The sequence below is a fragment of the Clarias gariepinus genome, chromosome 18, assembly GCF_024256425.1.
Source record: "Clarias gariepinus isolate MV-2021 ecotype Netherlands chromosome 18, CGAR_prim_01v2, whole genome shotgun sequence".
Lineage (NCBI taxonomy): Eukaryota > Metazoa > Chordata > Actinopteri > Siluriformes > Clariidae > Clarias > Clarias gariepinus.
The window spans coordinates 19,130,291-19,154,794 of record NC_071117.1 but is presented as its reverse complement, the minus strand read 5'-3'; the positions used below and the strand labels follow the sequence as shown (position 1 = coordinate 19,154,794).

General features: G+C 40.6%; 2 protein-coding genes across 2 annotated transcripts; both read left to right on the top strand.

Moving 5' to 3' along the window:
• The first annotated feature begins 7,068 nt into the window (after window positions 1-7,068).
• si:ch211-199f5.1 (protocadherin-8) lies at window positions 7,069-11,043 on the top strand. The gene is made up of 3 exons (XM_053477269.1): window positions 7,069-9,640; window positions 9,853-10,060; window positions 10,313-11,043. Exons 1-3 carry the CDS (start codon window positions 7,208-7,210, stop codon window positions 10,648-10,650), a joined length of 2,979 nt encoding a protein of 992 aa, XP_053333244.1. The 5' UTR covers window positions 7,069-7,207; the 3' UTR covers window positions 10,651-11,043.
• Window positions 11,044-12,798: 1,755 nt separating this feature from the next.
• Window positions 12,799-24,239, top strand: cnmd (chondromodulin). Its single transcript, XM_053476946.1, has 7 exons — window positions 12,799-12,902; window positions 13,190-13,327; window positions 15,733-15,873; window positions 16,475-16,588; window positions 19,578-19,731; window positions 20,938-21,029; window positions 23,273-24,239. The coding sequence occupies exons 1-7, from the start codon at window positions 12,831-12,833 to the stop codon at window positions 23,498-23,500; spliced, it is 939 nt and encodes a 312-aa protein (XP_053332921.1). The 5' UTR covers window positions 12,799-12,830; the 3' UTR covers window positions 23,501-24,239.
• The last annotated feature ends 265 nt before the right edge of the window (window positions 24,240-24,504 follow it).

Below are 24,504 nucleotides of genomic sequence, written 5' to 3'. Positions count from 1 at the left end.
CGAAAAGGCCTGGCCCGCAATCTCCGTTTTAGTTCATCCCAAAGGGACTCGATGGGAAGAGAGATCAGGGCGAGAGATGTGGGCCAGTCAAGTTCTTCTTCTCCAAACTTATCAAACCATGTCTAGTGCAGTCATGTTGGAATAGAAAAGGGCCTTCACCAAACAGTTGCCACAACATTGGAAGCACAGCATTGTCCATAGGATTGTATGCAGAAGCATTAAGATTCCTAGCCCTTCACTGGGAATAAGGGGGCTGATTGAAATACCTGAATTTAATAGTTAACAGGATTGGTTTAATACTTTTGTCCATATGGTGTTTTTTTTATTATTATTTCTTTTCAGTTTGATAGATTGCAGATTTATTTCATTACAGTGCTATGGGAATAAAAGTGAGTAAACATGCATCCACTTTCCACAGAACTGATCTCCTGTCTTATATTTGTCCATTGCTAATGTACTATAACCTATTAGAATTTTCAATGTTACAATTTTTTTTTTATTTCGATCTGTTTTCACTCTTAGAAATATGCTTTTCACAGTTGCTTCTAATTTACTGTGGAAAATGTGGCAACATGTTCTTTTCTCCTAAAGATTCTACTGATGGCTAATATTCAAACAGCCATGCAATTATAGTGGGCTAATATTCCAAAAGAAGAAGATTAAAACAAGGGCGTTAAGATCTTTAGATCGGCCATCCGTGTTGTTCTTTCGTTCCTGGAGGCCTTGTTAGTGGGGTCTCCTAAAATACACAATTAGGTTCTAAAAGTTCTTTGATGGCTCTAATTCAGACGTTAAGTGGGTCGGTATTGTTTGAAGAAAGGCGATACCCCGCGGCTGTATAGTTAAATGCCTGAAAGCGTGGTCCATGTGTCTCGGGTGAGGAGAATGAGACCCACGCTGTGCTCACGCACTGGACGGGAAACACCCGCGCCGTCCCGCAACGCTTCTTTATACGCGCTAAAGTGGACGAATGATAAACATGGCGACTAAACGCCTCAAGGCAGAGCTCATTAAGCCAGACCAAAGTTCACCTGCTCGTCCACTGGATTGTTAGTAACTAAATGTCCTCCTTGCCCCCTGTGGTGTGCACTACCCTAAAGGCAACACAGCACGGGGTTGCTAAATGGTCTCGCAAATATAACGGCTTGAGGCAAGGAGGGCTATCTTTCAATATATAAATAAAATAAGAAACAATAATAATAATACTTGTAACATTTCTAAAGATTCTATAACAGTGTTTCATTTCATATGACAGAACTTGGAACAAACCCCGCCCCCTTTGCCTCTTTTTAATAATCAAAGGGGTTCCATTTAGAGGAATGACTTCTAAAGAGTCATCTGTTAATCATGTGAAGTTTTTTTCTTTTGTTTTGTTACCATTTTGTAACAAAGTCGTCAAAGCTATAAAATAACACAGGACATTATATAGTAAACCAGTAAAGTATTTTTAAAAATAATAATAATACATTTCATATTTTAGATCTCTCAAAGCAGCCACCGTTGACCTTCATGAGATCTTTGCACACTATTTGCAGCCAGCAAGTGCTCAGCGTATATGGGAACTCGTTCAAGTCTGTTGGAAAAATCATTCCACGTGACTACCTCATGAAGCTGGTTGAAAGAGTGCCAAGAGTGTGCAAAGTTGTCATCAGAGTAAAAATGTGGCTGTGAAGAATCTGAAATGTAGTACTTTGTTTTTAGTCGCTTTGTTTTCACTTCGCTTACAATGTATTTCCAGGTGATTTTGATGCCTACACTGCTGCTCTATAATGTAAAGAAAGGTAAAATAGGATAAATAAGTAAATAAATAAATAACATCTGAATGTGTCCAAACTTTTGACTGTAACTGTAAATTTAGGTCACAAAGTTTTCCGAATTGTTATTAGCCAGGAAAGGGGTGGAAATAAAGGGGAAAATATCATGAATAGGTATCATTTCCAAGTTTTACAATATTACACATATTAACACTTTATAAAATTAAATCAGAAACTGTTGAAGGAAAGAACATGAGACTAATTCAGTTTTTCATTCATTCATTCATGCATTAGGGGCTTTCTCCCGCACTCTGGCTTTTTTCCTTACCAGGAAGAACCTCTTTTTTTTGCCTCTGGAGCATTTAGTCTTAAAAATTTTGTTGGAAGTGTTATAATTAGAATCACGTATGTGCATTATACTACTACTACTGAATAATAATAATAATAATAATAATAATAATAATAATAATAATAATAGGCTAGGTCAGAATAGTATAAGGATTTAACCGTAATCTATGCCTTTGTCGTGCAGGGGAAAAAAGTTCCCCTTTTAACTATTCTATCATAGCGTCATGAATATGTCCGCATGAGGCCTTTCATGTTTCTAAAAGCGAGAGGTAATTCATGCAGTAATGACCCACTGCCCTCGGAGAGCCGTGGCAATAAAACGTGCGTTATTGTTCCTGTTGTTGACACGGTGCATTACTGATTTTACGCTCCATCTTGACCAGAGTTCTCTAGTGGAACATGTGGACAGAGGGAGAGGGTGTGTGCACAAGGGTGTGAGCTGCCCCAAGATCTCAGTCCATCTGCCGAAGAAACGCTTTCCATGGCACAGAGCGCGATTTACATAAGTCCATTCAGTCACGAAGCTGTTAAGGACACAGAGGAAAGGCAGACGAAGCAAATCGAAGCTTATCCCTCATCATCTAAACAGCAGCAGGGTTATAAGATTTAGCACGTTATTAGATTTTTTTTATTTATTATTACTTAGAGCACAGTCCATAGTCAAGTCTTCCATAACGCAAAACACTGTGCCATGTTTAACACATATTTTAAATGTTAGGTTGGGGTGTGGATGAACTCTGCAATAGGACGGATTTAATAAATACTGCTCTGGCTTAAATATACGTCTTAAATTCCCCTCATTCAGCACTTTAAGAAGGGAATGAACCAAAATATGACGAAATGAAATCGACAACATCAGCAAAACATAAGAGACTGCAGATTTGTTAAAATGTATGTCATGTACTAGCTGGACTGGTTGATGATGTGAGGGATGGAGAGCTACGTTCATGTTCTATTGATGAAGTGAAAGAAAGAGAGTGAGAGAAGTGCGTGGGGGTGTTAAACATTAGAATCATGTTTGACACCAAATATAATTATATAAAACAAAAAGAATTAGTTTGAGAAAGAAAGAAAGAAAGAAAGAAAGAAAGAAAGAAAGAAAGAAAGAAAGAAAGAAAACAGGGGATACTAGGTGAGAAAGCTTTCATTCTTAATTGATCAGTCTAACACCTGATCAAGTCCTGAATAGGACACACTTTTATTGATCCGTTGTTGGGAAATTAAGGGGTTTTGCAAAAGTTGCAGATAATGCACATAAATATAGGCTATCGCAGTGTCAAAAATGCAAAATGAATAGTAGCAACTTGATGCTACATCACAAAACGTGCAAAATTCATAGTAGGTGTAGGAGTAGTGTCTCTGTGCAAAAAAAAAGTGATATCGTACCAGCTATTAGTATCACAAAGAGTAATTGACTAATACAATACATGCAAAACTTGCCTCTTATATTGTAAATGATAAGTCACTTGTCTGGAGCTTGTTATGTAAGCTTAAATTAGGCCCTGATTTATTGACAAGGTCTCTTGGTCATCTATTCATAAGAGAGAGTTTTGGATTTTTGTCTTCTATGCTACCCTCTGCGCCTCTAAATCGTGCGACACTACAGGCGGCGAGGCAAATAGTAGACAAGAAAAAAGCATGGGTGCCGAAATTCAAAGGCCTTGTCAGAGAGTGAAAAGAGATGAGAAGGCAACGAGACCTCCCTTAAATCATCATTGGAAAGTCATTAGAGATCTGGCGGGGAGGACCGCACAGCTTGCGGTGTGGCACACAAAGCGCGGCGCTTTTTACGCACAAAGCCGCAAATGAAGCGAAAAAGAGGAGGGAGTGGTTGTGGGACAGCTTCCTTAGGGCACAGCAAGCACATGAAGTTTCTTGCTCATTCGCATGTGTAAAGTTATATTCATGAGTTGTTAACTGTTTTGTCCGTTAATGGGGAATTTATTCAAAGTGTTCTTTGGTCTGCAGGAATGCCCAGATGGTTGAGAAACACTCTGTGTAAACCTAAAGTTTTGTTGTTGTCGTCTTTTTGTCTTTTTCAATAAGGAGAATCACAGCTCTTTTTTCATCCTCCCACTGTCGACATTAATAAGTTGATAGTGGTTAGTGCATAGTTCACAACTTGCAAAGTAGCCTAAGCATTTTAATAACAATAACAGTGGTCACTTTTTGAGATGAAATCTAAGATGGAGAAACCAGTTTGAAGTAGAGCACATTTTTTAATTACTACCAAGAGGTAATTGAGGTCACGGGTTTCTTTTGCATGTAGAATTCTGGTGCACTAAAGAGCACAGGCTATTATTTAATTACTTGGAGAGGCTATTGGTTATAGGTCACAGTTCAGGAGCTGTTGATTAAAATAGAAGCTAAACGACTCAGGATACTCGAGAGGGGGCATAAAGGATAATCCGACCCCCGGCTTTTCATCTCTTTCCAAACTGTGCCAAATATCTGCGATCAAAACAGTTTTCTTTGGTGTAATGGTGCGTTAACGAATGCGCATTCAGAGAAAGTCGGACTAATGATTTGTAAATTGTGTTAAGAAGCAATTAATGAGTGGAGTGATGGCACGCGAGTTAAAAGGAGGTTACGCACAGGTGCATGCGCGCGAGCGAGCGAGAGAGAGAGAGAGTGACACCCCCCCGTCAACCACCACCATCCATCACCACATGCATATACACACACACACACACACACTCTCTCTCTCTCTCTCTCTCTTCAGATTTAGGGTGTCGGGCTCCCCCTTTCCATTCCCAAAGTGCGGGTAACGGAGGCCAAATCTCCTCGTTATCATACCAAAAGAGTTAAGCCCTTGCTCAAAAAAACGACTCATGCGACCAACTTCACACAAAAACGGCCAGACGTTCATGAGAACAAATGCAATCACAATGGCATGGCCACTCCGCTTTTCTCCCGCGCCTTTAGCAAATGCAAATAACAGCTCACCAAGATGGGATTTTCGCAGCTCTCACTAATTCCACTATTGTTCAGCTCGCGTGCAGGCGGCGAGATTGACACGAGGGTCACGTGAGGGTCCACGGCTAATTCTTTTTTTTTTGAAAATAAAAGAGTTTAGAATAGATTTGCAGTTGTCAAAAGAGTATGACAGACTGGAGAACCTTTAAGAATACCCCAGTCTGTTAGGTGCAGTGCCGAGCATCTCATTGAAGGATTTTGTTTTGACGCCATCTAATCCTTGTGAATGTAAGTCAGAAGGATTGTAACGTTTCAACAAAACGGGGGGAAAGGGTGTCCATATGACGCATGTCTTCCTAAAACCATCCTAAGTGAAATATCTCCTATCTCCAGTCCATTTACAAAAATTACGTCAATTAAATGTTCACTAAACCTGAATTACAGTGGTTAGCACCGTTGCCTCCTGGGTTGGGGTTCGAATCTGACCTTTGGTGTGTGTGTGTGTGTGTGTGTGTGTGTACAGAGTTTGCATGCTTTTCTGTGTCTATCAGTCAAAATTCATGCGTAGTATATTGGGTATGTGAGTGATCTATGGGTTGGCACCCAATCCGTAATGTCCCCTTGCCTTGTTCCCCCAGTTCCCGGTATAGGCCCCAGGTCCCCAGTGACCCTGCACAGGACATAGGGTATGGAAATAAATGAATTAATGAACCCTAGGTGAACGAGCCATAATAAAGACGAAAAAAATGTTACCCTCGAGGGCAGGTATAAAGAAGCGCAATCAGGTGATACTTAAAATTTATATCATCTCTATTTCTAAAAGAAAACTTCAAATATGAGAAGTTTGTGCTGAATTCTATACGGATAAAGAAAAGTTAGATTTCAATGCACCGTTATAACTTTCCTACAAGTTGATTCGCTGTTAGGAATTTGTATTTTTGTAGCAATGTGATGGTGGCAGATGGATTTTCCCTTTCTTTGTCCTTCTGTTGAACGGCAAGTGTTTGTCCCGCGGATGGAAAAGCACAGAAAAGGAGCTAAGAGGAACCAAATCTCTTAAATACCCGTGACGAACCTGATCGCTCCCTAAACGCATTTTAATAGCCCATGAGGCACACCACCCCCTTCAAGAAAAAAAAAAAGCTCTGGCCAATTCATCGACCATCTTGGTTTGGTGAAAAGACTTATACCCTATCGGTGATCGTGGCAGACACAAAGGCGCGCATGCAGAGCTGCTTCATTATGGTCCACTTAGGCGCGGCTGTGTGTGTGAAAGCGCTGCTGGATGTCTAATGCCTCCAATGGGAAACCCTGCCATGCCATTATATCTGCGGCGTTAACGAGGCCTTCATATGCCTTTGATATAATCTGACTATAGAGACATTTTTCTAAATCTCGTGGGCGCTTGGCCTAAATCCTATTGGTAACGGGTTTTTTTGTTCACCTGGCATAGCAGGAGAATGGGTAAGGGAAGGAGGAGGCGCGCAGCCTGTGACATGCATCATGCATGCTAAACGAGCACAAGTACAGAGATTTCAAGGGGCGAATTACCATTCGGCTCACACGACATCTCGTGAGCAAGGATTTATAGCAAAAATTCATTTTATAAGGTACTTAATCTGACTTTGTCCAACTTTAAACCGCTGCGTAAAACATACCCAACATGTAACAGTTGAGCACTAACACACACTGTAACACGCGTTCTGCAGAAATGCAAGGTTTTCGTGTTTCATGTACAAGAAACAAGATATGTTGACTCCTTATTCAAACCCGCAGATGAACTCTGGTAACTTGGCCAAAAAGAAAAAGGAAAGTGTTTGACGACCTAGAGAGAGAAAAAAGGATCCTATAGCAATTCAAGCACTGTTGTGCCAACTCCTCTGCTTTTAAGCAAACTCGAAACAGGCTTAGGTGTCTTTTAAACGTCCCCATTTCTCTATTCAAGGCTGGGATTGGTCACACTGGATCTCATTTGCATGCGCGCGTCTATAAACGGGGCTGCCACTGCAGTTTTCTCGAGTTGCTTTTTAAAAGCGGGCGCTGTGGCGGAGCGCGCACAGGAGAGACTCTTTGTCCTCTCTGAGTTCGGGGACCTAATGTGAAGACGATAGAACAGAATTTAAACTTAATTTGTGTTTGTTTTGTGGTTTTATCAGATTTTAGAGAAGTGGAGTGGCAGATCAATCACTATGGGAGGAAATGCAGGCGGTCACCGATGGATGTTCTTTTTCACCTTGCTGTCATTGCCTCTGTTGCCAGCGCGAGCAGCGGGAAGAACCATGAAATATGAAACGTACGAAGAGGATGCGCCGGGCACCGTTATTGGAAACCTGGCCAAGGACATGTCCTTAAGTCCGTCCGTGGGCTCCAAGACAAATTTCAGGATGATGAAGCAGGTCAACGCATCTTTTGTTCGGCTCAGAGAAAGCGACGGGCAGCTGACTGTAGGTGAGAAGATTGACAGGGAGAGAATTTGCAAGCACTCTCCTCAGTGTGTTATTGCCTTCGATGTTGTGAGTTTCTCTAAAGAACAGTTCAAATTGATTCACGTCGAAGTGGAGGTGAAGGACATTAATGACAACGCGCCCGAGTTTCCCAGAAAGGAGTCTACGCTGGAAATTTCAGAAAACACAGCACCCGGTACCAGAATACCCCTGGATGTGGCTGTGGATGAAGACGTGGGTACCAACTACATTCAAAGCTACCAGATCTCAGTCAATAGCCACTTTACAATTGACGTGCTGAGCAGAGCGGATGGGGTTAAATATGCGGAGCTGGTACTAATGAAAGAGCTGGACAGGGAGACACAGGCGTCGTACGCGCTGGAGCTCGTGGCGACGGACGGCGGAAATCCGCCCCGGTCCGGCGTCACCAAGATCAACGTCAAGGTGAAGGACTACAATGACAACAGTCCCATTTTCGAGCGCAGCCACTTTTCAGTAGAAATACCAGAGGACGCTCCAGTGGGCTTTCTGCTTTTGGATCTCAATGCAGTGGATCCTGATGAAGGTTTGAACGGCGAAGTGGTGTACGGACTCGGTAACCAAGTGCCCTCGGAGATCAGGCAACTTTTCCGCGTAGATCGGAAAACCGGGCGCATCACACTCGAGAGCCCGGTGGATTACGAGAGCAAGACAACGTACGAGTTCGATGTCCAGGCGTCCGATCTGGGTCCGAGTCCGAGTCCGCCGGCCATCTGTAAAATAGTCGTGCAGGTGCAGGACGTGAATGACAACGCACCTGAGATCACCATCACGCCGATGACGTCCATGGCGGCGGGAGTTGCGCACGTGACCGAGGCAGCCGCCAAGGACACCTTCGTGGCTCTTATCAGTACTTCGGACCGGGACTCAGGAGTCAACGGTCAGGTCCACTGCACCCTCTATGGACACGATCACTTCCGACTCCAGCAGGCGTACGAGGACAGCTACATGATCGTCACCACAGCTCCTCTGGACAGGGAAAAAATACCCGAGTATAATCTGACAGTGGTGGCTGAAGATCTTGGGTCTCCACCGTTTCGCACGATCACCCAGTACACCGTTAGACTGACTGATGAAAACGACAACGCGCCCATATTCAGCAAAGCCGCCTATGAAGTGTCGCTCGTGGAAAACAACGCACCGGGCGCGTACATCACCACGGTGGTGGCGCGCGACTCGGACACGGGACAAAACAGCAAAGTGAGTTATAAACTCGCGGAAACCTACGTGATGGGCTCGCCTGTGTCCACATTTGTCTCTCTGGACCCCGCCACCGGCTCTCTTTACGCGCTGAGAAGTTTCAATTACGAAGTTCTCAAGCATCTCGAGCTGCGCGTTCATGCGAGTGACGGCGGCGCGCCTCAGCTGCACGGCACCGCCACCATCAACCTGAAAATAGTCGATCAGAACGACAACGCTCCCGTTATCGTCCATCCGGCGCTCAGTAACGGCTCTGTGGACGTCCTCTTGCCTAAAGACGCCCCGTCGGGGTACGTTATCACGCAGATCAAGGCGAGAGACGCCGACGAGGGCATTAACGCAGAGCTCTCCTTCCAGATGACCTCGTCCGAAGCAGGCGCGCTTTCTATCAACAAAGTCAGCGGGGAGATCTACGTGACCCACGAAGGTGCCTACGACGTGGGCGAGACGTTTAAAGCCACGGTGACAGTGAGCGACCACGGCAGACCCTCTCTCACTTCTACAGCCGTTATCCGTTTCAAGGTAATCGCCGGCGCTCCGAAAGGTGACCGTAACCTGTACAGAAACGCCGGCAGCGCCGACGAAGGGCACGACTGGGATCTGTCAGTGGTCATCATCGTGGTTCTGGCTGGAAGCTGCACGCTTTTGCTCTTAGCCATCATTTTAATAGCGACCACTTGCAATAAGCGCAAACTAGACAAGAGGCATGACGGATTCGAAGATGAGAAGGAAGAGGACGTGAATCTGCACGTAGAGAAGAATAACAGCGACCCGCTGATTCCAGTTCACAATGAAAACGTGTTTGATGCACAGCCCTACACAAACAAACCCGCTTTTACCGGATCCGTTCAAGTGAGCAATGATGAGTGCTGCAGCTCTGAAGACGGAATCGAACCCGCGTACGAGACCGAGGACAAAAGCTCCGGAGCGAAATTAGACGTAAGCTTTCCTTTTTAATACATCCTTTGTTATAATCTTGAGTGTAGCACTCTTTTGTCTGCCTTGACTCAACTATTGACTTGAATCAGGTGTTGTGTTTGGTAACTGTGCAAAGCAAAAACTAAAAAAATATATATATATATTTATGCACCCGTGCTTTGTTTCTTACTTGATGCTGATTGTGTGTTTTTTTTTTGTTGTTGTTCCAACAGGGATATTTAACACTGCCTGGTTATGGCAAAGAAGCTGTAAGACCGATTACAATATGGAAGGGCAACTCATACACAACAATTTCAGCACGAGATCCTCAGTTTAGTGGGAAGGACAGTGGCAAAGGGGACAGTGACTTCAATGACAGTGATTCAGACATAAGTGGAGATGGCCTGAAGAAGGACGGACACCAACACAATGCCCAAGATGGTAAATTTGCTTGTTATTGTATAGTATTTTGATAAATCCAGTCCTCAAGCAGCTCTATCCATATCAATATTTTCCACACATGAAAGATCTTAGCCAGGTAAGCCACTTTCATCTGGCTCAGATTTGTGTCAGGGTATAGAAAGAGAATTATGGGTGAGATGTCCCATGGACTGGATTGAAAATCTTTTGCTAAACGGATAAAATGAATTGTGAAGTAAGTGCTAACCATGCTTTTTGTCCTGTTCTTTCCAGCTCTGTGGGCATGCACAAGCGAGTGCAGGATTCTCGGCCATTCAGACCGCTGCTGGAGTCCAAATGCCGCCAGGATGAACAGCAATTCCAGACAGCATCTGTCTACATTTGCTAAGGCAGGCTCGCTTCCAAGGGACACCCTCAGAAGAGAGAACTATTATCAAGCACACATCCCCAAAACAGTGGGTTTGCAGAGTGTTTATGAAAGAGTGCTACACCAGGAGTATGTCATTGTTCCCCCACCCCAGCCGAGCAGGGTGCAAGATATCAATGATGTCACCATCCCAGTATATTCTCCCACAACAGCACGCTGTTCCACTTCCACAAATGAAGTGTAAGGGATCCTAAATAAGATCTTCTGCAAAAAAAACAAACTAATCTATATGGCCAGATGAAAAATGTATAAGCATAAATATTTGCCTAATTTAAGAAAAAAAGTGTTTGTCTTAATTTAATGACAATGTTAAGCAATCACCTGATATTGTGCGAAATCATGTAAATATTATGCAAGTTTGTAAATACAGAGTCTATTTTTATATTATTGATAAGTAAAACTGGTTATTGAGATTATATCCTTTATATTAAAAGCATGTCATTTATTTAAAAAAAGAAAAACCTTTTCATGGTTGGAAAACTATCAAGTTGATAAATGTGCAAACACTGAATGTGAGATGTGACTTTTTGATTTATTTCTCTCGCTGTGTTGTAAAAAAATAAACATTGAAAATCGATTTTCCTGCGTCCCTTTTCAGCCTCACTGAGATGAAATCATTTTTGAATTCTGATAAATATGTTTAGGGACAGAGGGTGGCGCTGTTTGCATGCTTTGAGCGGTTCATGCTGGAAACAGAGGCTGAAATCATCTTCATAGCACACAGACCATTCTATTTTCAGTAATGTAAATGTCACCAAGGTAAGGTCAGTAAGGTTTCACTAGGTAAGCAAATTAATTAGTCTCTACTGTCTCTCTCTCTCTCTCTCTCTCTCTTTCTGTTGTGATAAGACGTTAAACATTTTTGATGCCTTGTTTGACCTTGGACATCTGTGCATGCTTGAAGGACATATTAGTCAAATTGTCCCTAACCTTCATTTGCATACTTAAATATAAGAAAATCTGCCAGATTGTTATGATCACAGCTACTGGATATGCCCACATGAGAATGTCATCTCAGTTTTTGCATGCACACAGCAATGTTGCCTTCGACCATGACACAGGGTTTAAACCTATCCTACTAGACAAGAAAGAACAATGCGAGTTCATTCTTTACTGGATGAGATAATTCACTACTGTATTCTGAGGTTATGTTAATTCAGTTAATACATAACATGGAGCAATTGTAATTTCATGGAGTGAGTCCATTAACTAAAAAAGCAAACATGCATTAAAATTATATTCCTCACTCACAAAAAGAAAAAAAAAACCACAAAGGTTTACTAGAATATTTTAAAGGTCTTTCAGATTGTTATATCAATGCAACTATTAAAAGTGCCTACACTTATGTAACACAATATTTACAGTGAAACCTTTTCCTTTTAGTCTGTTAGAGAAGTACACTGATCAGCCATAACATTCAAAATACCCACATATTGAGTAGGTCCCCCTTTTCCAACTAAAACTGTAATAACCTATGCATTCTGATACCTTTCTATTGGAGTCTGGGAGTAACTACAGATTGGGAACACTTCACAAGAGCTGCAATTTTGGAGTTGACCCAGTAGTCTAGTTATTACAATTACTCACAATTTCTTCTTCTCACAGGAGCTTAATTTTCAATGTCTCCTTAAAATGCTGGCTGGAAGTAGATGGGAAACATTAGTCAGCAAGTGACCTTTTTTCTTGAAATTGATGTGTTAGAAGCAGAAAAAATGGGCAAGCATAAGGATTTGAGTGTAAGGATCAGAACAACTCCAAAACTGCAGCTCTTGTGAGACGTTCCTGGTTTGTAATGGTCAGGACATACCAAAAGTGATCCAAAGAGGGAAATCCGGTGAACTGGCTGACAGGGCGGGTGGCCAAGGCTCACAGATGCACGTGGAGAGTGAAGGCTGGTCCATGTAGTCCGATCCAATAGAAGAGCTAGTGTAGATGATATTGATGAAAAAGTTAATGCTGGTTCTGATAGAAAAGTGTCAGAGCATACAGTGCATTACTGTTATGGAGGCAAATGGTGGACCTTGTCAATATTAGGCAGGTGATCATAATGTTATGGCTGATTGGTGTATGTACTGAATAAGTACATCTATAACATAAAAATCCCCAAACATAAATTATAATCAAATTAAACCAATTAAATCAAAGCGAATTATTTACTTTCATGACTGACCCTTAGGCTGCTACAAAGAAAAAAACCAAACCCCCTTTTTTACACTGCTTTTAAACATGCCACAAAGTCATGCAAGAGGGCCTTCCCAAGCATGCGCAATCTTACATCCTCACGTCACAAACCCCATTCCTAACTTCTCCCCTTCTCCCCTGTCTGCAAAAAGTGAACACTGTGACAGAAGTCTACAACCAGCCATGGAGGAGACCTCTGAGAAAATCCCTATTGCTTTAGCCGGACCTGAGGATTTACAACAATTCATGCCTCCTGTAAGTCATCTACATGCAATAATCACTTTAAAACAACAAACAAACAAAAAATCACTACAAGCATGTATGCATTTTTTTTTTTTGTAAATTGCAAATATATAAACAGCTTTTTAGACTAGAAATAACACTTGAGTTAAAGTCTTTATGTTTGAGCCAAGGTTGCTTCACTGCGCATTCATAGTCGACTTCATGATATGTATATGTAATTCATGTATATGTCTACTGTTAAAACATTTGAATGCCTGGAACGCCAGAGGACGGTTTATAAATGTTGGATGGTGTTGCAGACGTACGCTGTCGCCGTGAAGCCCTCGAGCTCCGTGCGCGCGCTTAAGATCGCCGTGGGCGCGCTGAGCATCGGGGCCGCGCTCCTGCTGCTCGGAGCCGTGGGTGCCTTTTACTTCTGGAACAACAACGACAAGCTCGTAAGATAGTGGATTCCGTTTCTCATCTCATCCTTTACCTGTCTCATTTTTTTTTTCTTCATGCGAACTATAGAGTTTAATATGTGAATCATTTGTTGTTTGGCTGAATATCAGTGCAAGGTGGTCTAGCCGATGCGCAGGGTCCGAGAGGTGGAGAATATTTACAAGCTGCAGGGTTCACCTTAGGCTTAAAGCATCCGCGTAAAACAAAAGGTCACTAAGTAACGTTAACACCTAGAAACTCGTTGTTAAATTTACTTACAGGATTGAACACACTTGGTGCTGAACTCTTAAAGTTTTGCATCGACTCTTAATGTCAAATCAGCTCTTAGTGTTTTTAAATGAAGTTTAGGTAGTTAAAGTTCATGTAGTTAAACTTGTAGATGGAAAAATACTACAGACTGGTGATTACAAAACAGAGACCAGTCTTTGTTAGTGGATTGCTGATGAAGGAGTTTTGTATTAGAATTTTTTTAGGCTTCATCAAAATGTGCATTTATAATATTTATGGTGTTTGTACCACTGTCGCCTTCCTTGCACCTCCAGGGTGCGGGTTCAATTCCAGCCTTGAGGTCTGATTGCATGGAGTTTGCATGTTCTCCCCATGCTTGGTGTTTTTTTTTTTCCGGGTACTCTGGTTTTCTTCCACAGTCCAAAGAAATGCAGATTAGGGTAAATACCGTTCCTAAATTAGCCGCAGTGTGTGAATGTTGACTGGAGGTCCTACCACGGTCGTAAAATAGGAATAAATACAATGGTTCACCATTGGCCTCCATAGCCCCTTGTTGGTTTGGACTACAGAGGTTCTTCTCTCTCTCTCTCTCTCTCTCTCTCTCTATATATATATATATATATATATATATATATATATGGTAGATCATTAAATAGCACATTTTATATAGATAGATAGATAGATAGATAGATAGATAGATACTATAAGACCAGTTATCAACATTTTGACAATTTCTCTGCAATAAACTCTAAGTGGATTCGTAGAAGAAACTGAAAACACTTGACGTTCACCTCCAGAAACAAGTTTTCAGGGATATACTGTATGTCATGACATTTGTGCTGAGTGGGCTGAGTGAGTTTAAAGCATTTTTAAAAGTTGCTAAGTTTATGTTACTGCTGAGGTTTAACATTTTTAATGACTACAGCTTAAGTAAATATGACATAGGCGTATTTATCTAAAAATCTTCAAAATCTCCACACTGTTTACTTCACTCAAACAGTGTTCATTTGTGTACGTCTAGATATACATAGCCCAACCAACGTGGCCCTAATTCAACACTGTAGGGGAGTTTCATTTACCAGCAGCTAGACTAATATTTTTGTAGCTCGGCTCCACAACGAAGCTTGTGGTTTAGGTTTGCTTTCTGCTAATATTTTAATAGGAAAATATGGATTCGGAGTTGCTTTATGGCTTAAGGATGTTGACCAGATGATAGCTTTTTAGCAGTTTTCCATGTTGGATCCATGCCAATAAATAATGGCGTGATTCAGTGATCATTTTGTTGGCACCAAGTTTCGTCTAAGTAGCAGCCGTCTGCATTTCTTGCTATAAATCTGATGGTTAATGTGAAAAGACCCCTTTATGTGACTGCCTCCATACATTGCAATAACCCACAAGCCCACCCTGCCAAGTAGGAGGAAACATGGGTTAGGCTTCATTTAGAAAAAATAAATTCTAAAAACATAGCTTTGGTAGTTCACAACGATAGCAGATGAAAAATATCCACCAACAAAAGAATTTATTGAACTCTTAACAAATTTGGATTTTTTTTGTTGGTCCCCTGTTTAATATGTTTTTTTGTTTTCGGTGAAAATGACGTGAGGAAAATTGAAGTGATCTAAAGATCGGTAGCTGTAATAATACATACACAAAATTTCAATTAATTAATAGATAAGTGAAACAAAGTTAACAACCGTAATTTGCTCATCAACCTTTGTTGATTTGTCTTGCTTTTGTTTACTGTTAAAAAATGCATGTAACCATTAAAAAACTACTTTATCTCAGGAAACCTTCGCGCACAACAGATTTCTCTACTAACATTGTCTGGATTTTGCTTTTAAGTAAGCAATATGATTTTTTTTCTTATATGAAATTGAATACATTATTTACATACTGTATTAAAATATAATTGAAAATAAACAAGAGAATGTGCTTGACTTTTTACTTCTTTGTTTCAAGCATGAGATGTTAAATGCATTTATACAATAAAGCTAAAAAAAACATAAAAATTTCAAGGTAAGATTTAAAAAATGGCTACTTCAGGCAAAACAACAGTTTTCTAAGAGTGGTAGGTATGAATTATTAATGTTTTAGTTGCACATAGGTTGTAAAAAAAAAAGGGGAAAAATAAATTAAATTGAATTTTAATTTATTATTAATTTGTCTCTTACAGGTGTACAGTGTCCACTATAGCATGAGCATTGATGGTAAAGTGGAGGCGGGCTCCATGGAGATCGATCCACTGAACAACTTGGAAAGGTTCACAACAGGAAGCAAAAATGATGAAGCAGTTGAAGTCCATGATTTTCAAATTGTAAGAACACATTAAACTATACGTAACACTTTTTTATTTTATTATTACATTAATAATAATGAATAACAACATGTTATAATTAAATTAATTACAATGACTTTTATAAAGCATTGCTAATCACACTGAGAACACAGTCGCTATGGAGAAGCATGGTGGTGGTAGAACCATCTTAAATGTTACCCTTGCCTTTTAGTTGTTTCTGTACCTAAAACACTAGGTAGAGTCAATCATTTCCCAAGTCCTTTTATGTTTAAATAATGAATTAAATAACGCTCATAAAGATATTTCGATTCAAGTCTCATACATCAGTCCTGGATTTGTTTTTGATGATCTTTGATCTTTATCATGCCCCACTTTAGTGTTAGGATATTTTTTTTTGTAGACTCATGCCACATAATTCCAGTTATGTCCATTTCAATTCTGGGGTGTAGGACTATAAAATGCAACAATAAATGGATTACGAATACGGTTAAACTGTCTAAATTAGTAGCCGCTGACGCTATAAAATCCATACGAAGATTGGGTTGGAATATAAATATTTTGTCGAAATACATTATGTTTTCTTAGATGCCATAACTTAACAAGTGTCTTTTGTTCCCAGGGAATTACTGGTATTCGGTTTGCTGGTGGAGAGAAATGCTACATCAAGAGTGAGGCCAAAGGTCACCTTCCAGACTTGGAATCTCTGAACAAGGAGTTCCTGACAGATGTCTTGGTAAGTTGAGCCATCAATTTTTACAACTAGATTTTCTCCCATCTGTATCGCTTTATTAACTGGCATGCTGTTGTCAAAGATCTGCTTTTGTATCTAATTGATAAAGATGATACAATACAAATTCACAACAACAACAAAAAATGCCATTATGGGATCAAACGTCCATATTTGTATGTTTGTGCAGAAACCTTTGTTTAACAAGATGAATGTAAACACTTCTAAATTCCATGCCTTAAGGATAATGGCGAAGTCTTATAAGGATAAAGGAATATCTTAATCATTTTTGGATAGGCGATAAAACATATTCAACACCCACAGAATTTACTGAACCCTCAATAGATTTGGATTTCTTGTTGCTCCCTGGTTTCATATGTTATTGTTTTTTGGGTAAGAAATTGAAGTGATTGAGTACACACACACAGCCATTCCTTTTGGCAGAGCCAACACAGGATCGGCAGTTAGTAATTCTGCCTGAGGTACTTCCATCCAGTTTTTTTTAAACACGAACAAGTCCACAACTCGGGAGACCCCTAAAAAGCTGCTGGCGGCTCGTTTTTTAGGAGCGCTGCCAAGACTGGGCTCCAAATTAGAGCTCCGATGCCCCTTCACCTCACAGCTGCAGCATTCATTTCGCATTGTGAATTTAAAGACGATACTCTGGAAACAGCCGTGACTGTGAAGTTGCTCTATTCTTTTTCAAGCACGCATCCATCTTTAAATGATTTAATGCAAATGGCCACTTGAATATTCATGCGGCGTATGTGTTTTACAACGTGCTTGCTGGGCTGCACTGATAAGGGTGGTCCTGTCAAATGTGAGGCTTTGCAGCATCTTACGGCGTTGTATGTGCGGCTGGGAGAAAAGTATGAAATGGTTGGGACACAGTCAGTGAAATGAATGAGAGACTGGGTGCCGCTATGAGTTACTATACATGATGCTTGACATATCTTTTTTTTTTTTTTTTTTGCCTATGAAGGCTGAAGGGATGGAAGGTTTCACACACTTTAAAAGTAAAAACAGATTAAAGATGCATTGGTGCCATGCTTTATGGTGCCTGTGGATATTGAACCTGATACCACTCGTGATCTACTCATTGGTAATCAATCAGAGATGTCATGGAAACATGTTATTTAGCTCTGTTTAGTTTCCTCTGTTTAGACAATGGTCACATTTCCAAATATATGTGCTCCTGGGAGGTGAAAGGAGGATGGTTAGACTGGTCTAAGCTGACGGGAAGTCAGTAACAGTTCAAATAATCATTATTTACAGTCATGGTGAGCAGGAAAGCATTTCAAATTGCACAAACCAATGAACCTTGAAGTGAACAAGAGAAGACCTCATTCTTTTTTAGCCAAGAACAGAAACATGAAGCCACAATAGGTCACAAGTTCACCAAATCTGGCCAGTTGAAGATAATAAAGTAGACAGTTGCTGTAAGAAGATGCTGTAACACACTAGGTATTTGTCATGTAGTATTACAGTGCTGTAAATGTATTTTTTTTGTATTTGTTGCACTTAAATGATTCGGATCATCAAACAAACTGTAATATAATACAAAAATAAACAGAGAAATTACTAGAAAAATTCAGTTTTTAAATAATGATTTCACTTATTAAGGGAAACTGTCCAAACCTACCTGGCCCTATGTGAAAAAGTAATCCCCCTTGTCTCATATTTGGCACAAACATCCTGATTATCCCTAAGACTAATGAGACAAATATTTGGAACTATTCGGTAGATGTGTCTCCCATTACAGCGGCTGTAAAACCAACAGCATTTCATAAAAAAGACTCCATCTCAACAGTCAAACATGGTGGTGAGGCTACTTTGTAGCTTCAAGACCAGGATGGAACCATGAATTCTGCACTCTACCATTTCTGAAGGAGAATATCTGGTCATCAGTTTCTGACCTCAAGCTCAAGCGCACTTGGGTTCTGCAGCAGCGCAATGATCCAAAACACACCAGCAAGTCCACCTCTGAATAGCTAAGAAAAATAAATAATACAATTTCCGGAAAAAATAAAAAAAGGTTTTGGAGTGGACCAATCAAAGTCTAGACTTTAATTCGATTGAGATGCTGTGGCATGACCTTAAACAGACGGTTCATGCTTGAAAACCCACCAATGTGGCTAAATTAAAACAATTCTGCAGAGAAGAGAGAACCGGAATTCACCACAACAATGTGAAATGGTGATTGCCCTCACTCACTCACGCACTCATCGTCTATACTGCTTTATCCTGTATTCAGGGAGGCCTGGAGCCTATCGGCACAAGGCAGGGTACACAATGGAGAGGGTGCCAATCCATCACAGGGCATGCACACATACATACTCTATGGACAGTTTGGGAAAGCCAATTAGCCTAATCTGTAGGTCTTTGGGAGGAAACCCGAGTACCCAGAGGAAACCCATCAAGCACAGGGAGAGCATGCAGACTCCATTCACACAGAGACAGGAATTGAGCCTTGACGGGAATCAAACCCGGGCCCTGGAGATACACGGCGACAGTGCTGACCCTTACACCACCGTGCCATTTCCAATTATCGCAAATACTTGATTGTGGTTGGTGTCACCAATGGTGGAAAAAAAATGTTATTAGTTTTAGGGGGCAATTACTTTTTCACATAAGGCCATGCAGGTTTGGATAGCTTTTAACCTTTAATACATGACATCAACATTTAAACTGCATTTTGTACTGTATTTACTCAGGTTATCTTTGTATAAAATTAAAATTAGTTTGATGATCTGAATTATTTAATCAGATATCGGTATAATAGCATTTGAGCAATTTTTAATAAAATGATATTGAACTCGAATTGGCATCAATGTGTTCATAATACAAAGCATGAGAGTTTATGATATTCTAAATGAGATTCTCCGAACACTAATGAAGCCTTGGGCTGTTTTGTTAGAGCATGTTTAGCTCGACACATTAATGAACAGCAAACTCAAAGGTATAATTAATCGCATGTATATTTGGATGCCCACAGGAGGAAGAGGTCATGCCTGCCAGGTTCGAAGAAGACTCTCTCATCTGGGTCGCAGCCGATCAGCCTCTGAATGACAACGACTTCCTCAGCGACAAAATCCTGGACCTCTGCAAAGACGTGCCCATCTTCTGGCTGCGTCCTACCTACCCAAACAGTAGAACAGCTTCTTATTGCTAATCCTTGTTTGTCAGTCCTCACTGTATCTTGGCATATTTTCAAGTTTAACGAGAGTGGTACAGGTACTATAAAAGTAAAGGTTCCTCAGGGAGTGCTTTGACTCATTTCGAGCAATTCTTAAAGGAGCCCTATGATAAAAAAAAAAATCACTTTTTAGTCATTTTTACACATGGGTCTCAAGTGTGCAGGTAAAAAAAAAAACTGTCTTTTTGTCAGTTTTCAATTGTTGTTTTGGCCGGATTTCAATCATATTTCCCCCTAATGTGACCTCATATAAGAATAGTCCCGCCCCCCGACTTGTTGCTCAGCTCTGAGGTTCTTAGCCCCTGAAATGGTGCATTTGTAAGAGGAGTATAACGAAGGGAGTTATAAAATGAGGTATATAAATATACTTTACAATTAAACTTAGTAAAGAAATAGTAATATATGAGACCTTTAAGGGTGTTTTTGATGATATACGAGTTCTGCATTACTACATTACTTAAGCTTTCATTGTAATGGTGTACTGTCATACCATCACATGTCTGTTTCAGGGTATGAAATAAACCACAACCATGAGGTTAAAGGGCTATGCTATTTCTAAAATAAATGATTGAAGGCACCATAACCCATGTTTTGCTCAGAGACTTTCTGTAGAACACATGGCAGAACTCTGGACGGGAGGTGAGAAACTATAAGATCAAACAAATTACAAGACAACAGTCCCATTAGTCAGCAGCATGAGGCATAATTGACAACAGGTCATTAATCATGCGACGCTGCTGGTATATTGTGCTATTATTTCACATAATGTAGAAAAATGATGACATTAAAACCATTGCAGTGGCAGGTCAAGTAGCAAATTATTTGGCTACAAACGTGCTAGAACATTTTTAAGATGTTACTATAGTATAGAACAGAACCTATCAAAAAAAAGTATGATTGGTTCTGATGCTGACACAAATCAACATCAATAACATAAATAAACAGTCATTGGTATAATAGTCCATATTATATAATAGTCCATATCATATTATGGTATAATAGTCCATATTATAGTTATGATGATATACCAGGATATCATCACAACCCAATTCAACATGACCCATAAATGAACAGAAAATCTTAACTGTACATTTAAAGAATTATTATTATTATTATTATTATTGCTGTTTGGCATAACCATGTCGACTGTCTATTGCAGCAGAGCAGAAGAAACCAGTACCAAGAGCGAGACGACAGGCTCCGGAAGACAAAGATGACACCGCTCCATTCAACCCTAACAACCCTTACCATGTGAGTGTCGTTTGGTTAGGAAAGTTCTTCCTCATGTAACTTTTCCTCATGACAGTTGTATTGGTACCAGATGAACCAGAGGGAGAAGGGAGCGCGGGAGAAATGTAAAACTGAATTATCATGCAGAAGTCACATTGGATTTCAAAAAGCGACCCCTGTATGAATGACAGCTTTAATGTAACAGTAGCTGTACCGCCTGCAGCCATACTTAACATGGCAGTAATTTCAATAAAAAGTGAATATCCAATTGTATTCACTCTGACCCTTGGGGCCAGATTGCTGCACAGCAATATTTCAGGACTGTCAGTTTAGAGCTCGCCAGTCGATACTTGTCTACATCAATTGTGAACCACCAAACATACCATTTTTTGCATAATTTTTGGCCCATAGTTATGTTTTCGGAGAAAAACAAACACGATATATCTATTAATTGTCCACTTTATCACGTACAGCTGTTCAACTGCTTGGTTATCTAAACACCTAGTCACACGGCATCAACTCAATGCATTTTGCCGGTAAAGACGATCTGCTGAAATTCAAACTGAGCATCAGAATGGGGAAGAAAGTTGACGTAAGTCGGTGTGAGCAGTGCATAGTTGTCTATGCCAGACGAGCTGGTCTGAGTACTGAGTATTTTTTAAATCTACTAGGATTTTCATCCACCACCATGGTTTACAGAGAATAGTCTGAAAAAGAGAAAATATCCAGTGAGCGTCGGTTCTCTGGGAAAACAAAAGGTCTCGTTGATGCCAAAGGTCGGTGGAGAATGGTCATACCGGATCGAGCTGATAGGAAGGCAACAGTAACTCAAATCATATCTCATTACAAACGAGGTATGTCAAAGAGCATCTCTGAATGCATAACACATTGAACCTTAGGCAAATATGCTGCAGCAGCAGAAGACAATAACAGATGCCACTCCTGTCAGTTAGGAACAGCATGGTGGCTTAGTGGTTAGCACTGTCGAGGTCCTGGACTCAATTCTCACGTGGGGTTTGTGTGCATGGAGTCTGCATGTTCTCCCCTTGCTTGGTGGGTTTTCTCCCACAGTCCAAAAACATGCATATTAGGCTAACTAGCGTACCCAAATTCCCCATAGTGTGTGAATGTTGTCCTATAACGCTCGCACAAAATGGGAATAAATACAATGGTCACCATTGGCCTCCATGGTTCCTGGTTGGACTACAGAGGTTCCTAGATGGATGGATGGATGGATGGATGGAATTCCCATGGGCTCACCAAAATTTGACAATAGCAGATTGCCTGGACAGACGAGTCTCAATTTCTGTTGCAATATTAAGATGGTAGGTTTAGAATTTGGCATAAACAACATGAAATTGTAAACCCATCCTGCCTTGTATCAACACTCCAGGCTAGTGGTGGTGGTTTAATGGAGTGGGGATATTTTCTTGGCACACTTTCGGCTCCTTAGTACCAGTTAGAATCTTTTAAATGCCACATCCTACGCTTGTTGCTGACAAGGTCCATCCCTTTACGACCAACAGGATAACATGTCACCAAGCTAAAACCATCTCAAACTGTTTTCTTGAACACAACAATGAGTTCACTGTACTCAAGTGGCCTTCTGAGTCACCAGATCTCATTTCAATAGAGCTCCATTGGGAATGTGGTGAAACATGAGATTTTGCAGGACAGATTTGCAGTGACTGTGTGATGCTATGGCCTTCCCCAAACATTCATCACAGAATTTGAAGAGTACACTTCTTTTTATGCTGTAGCATTAAAATGCTCTGCATTGCATGACTATACCCCTATGCACAAAGAGACCCCCGTTAAAGTTCACAAAATCGGTGTGAAACTCAAGTGGCCTGAACAGAGAGCACTGACTACATGGAAGATCATCTTTCCTAACATGAGAAATGCTTTTGTCGGTGAATGAGCTGAAATCCATCCAACATTACAAAATCCTGTTTGAAGGTTTCTATAGCAGCAAAGGAGAAACCATCCATACATTCTGTGTAGGGTCACATTGAGCATGCCAACTCATTGCCAGGCACATGCTCACACACTTATAAACTTTTCATATATGATGGGCCATATTGAAACACCAGTCATCAGAAATGGTACCGTTTCAAAAGTAAACATTATTGGTTAGGGGTAAGACTTTAGCACAGGTGGCACTGGTTTTCTTTTGATGAATTTGATTAAAGTTTAAAAATTTGACAACCCATGATAATGGAACAATAAACATGGATCTTGATCCATTGTGTTTGGCTCAACAGCAGCGCCGTGGAGAGGGGGAGGACGGCCCCATGACGGTTGACACGATGCTGGACCACACAGGAGTGTGCTGCGCCGAGTGCCGCCGTAGCTACACACACTGCATGCGCGTCTGCGAGCCCCTGGGTGGCTACGAACCATATCCTTACCATTTCAGAGGCTGTAGACAAGTGTGCCGTCTCATCATGCCATGCAGCTGGTGGGTGGCTCGCATCATGGGACTCGTCTAAAGGCTCTGTAGTGGATGAACTCGCACGCGAATAAAGATAGTTTCTGAAAGAGAAGCCTCTTTACAAGCATCACGTTGTACAAACAAACTTTCCATTTATGACGGGGTCTAAAGAATTACAATTCCAGTAGGGTTCAGTATGATAGCCTGATCATGTCAGCATTGTTGGAGAACAAAGTGCAGAAAGTTTGGTTTGGCTTAAAATATGGACCCGGAAAGAATTTTAATGTATAGTTTTACTTAATGCACAACCAGGACATATTTGGTCTAAAATGTACTTCGGACCTGTAGTTATTTTGAAAATGTAGTTATTTTTTACTGGTGCTATCAAGCTAATAAGCAATGAAAGTCTTTCTTGTCCACAGTAAATGAGATGTGAATTAAAGTAAAATATTCTTTTTCCTTTGATGTAAATATATGTAATAAATTGCTTCAGAGAGCAGCAGGCAAGTCTTTGAACAGAACCAAAGTATTAATGCCTATACGAGATATTTAAGATATACTTGCTAGCTTTAAAACCATTTTGTTTCCATGGATATTGCTTTTAATGCAACATAAAACAATTTCTGCCCTTTCTTACTGTATGTTGACTTCAGACAAGTATTGCTGCTTTCAACGTGCCTTTTCAATATAAAGCCAAAGTGTAATAAAGGTCTTTTTCTATATTAGAAATGTGTGTTACATTGTCTCTGCGTCAACAAATATTTTGCTTAGTGCTGAAAGCCAGAACAGGAGGGGAAGAAAACATGAAAAAAAAAAAAAATCACTATAAGTTAATAAACAAGGCTGGAGCTTTTTATTGCTCAGTTCTTTCATGGTTTGAGATTAGACCCATATTGCAAATGGCCGAGTTTCTTTTCATGTCGGAGTAGAGCTGCTAAATAAAATGGAGGAAAAAATTTCTTAAATTTGTTAAAAATTTACACTAATGCCATAAAACACTCCTGCTTGATTAGCTTCATTGCTCAATTCAACCCGTTACTTAAAAGGTTATTTTGTTTATCA

Coding starts and splice junctions, on each gene's coding strand:
- si:ch211-199f5.1 (XM_053477269.1), top strand. CDS start 7,208: ATGGGAGGAAATGCAGGCGGTCACCGATGGATGTTCTTTTTCACCTTG. Junction 9,641..9,852: donor GCTCCGGAGCGAAATTAGAC/GTAAGCTTTCCT, acceptor TTGTTCCAACAG/GGATATTTAACACTGCCTGG. Junction 10,061..10,312: donor CCAACACAATGCCCAAGATG/GTAAATTTGCTT, acceptor TGTTCTTTCCAG/CTCTGTGGGCATGCACAAGC.
- cnmd (XM_053476946.1), top strand. CDS start 12,831: ATGGAGGAGACCTCTGAGAAAATCCCTATTGCTTTAGCCGGACCTGAG. Junction 16,589..19,577: donor AGTTCCTGACAGATGTCTTG/GTAAGTTGAGCC, acceptor GGATGCCCACAG/GAGGAAGAGGTCATGCCTGC. Junction 21,030..23,272: donor ACCCTAACAACCCTTACCAT/GTGAGTGTCGTT, acceptor TTGGCTCAACAG/CAGCGCCGTGGAGAGGGGGA.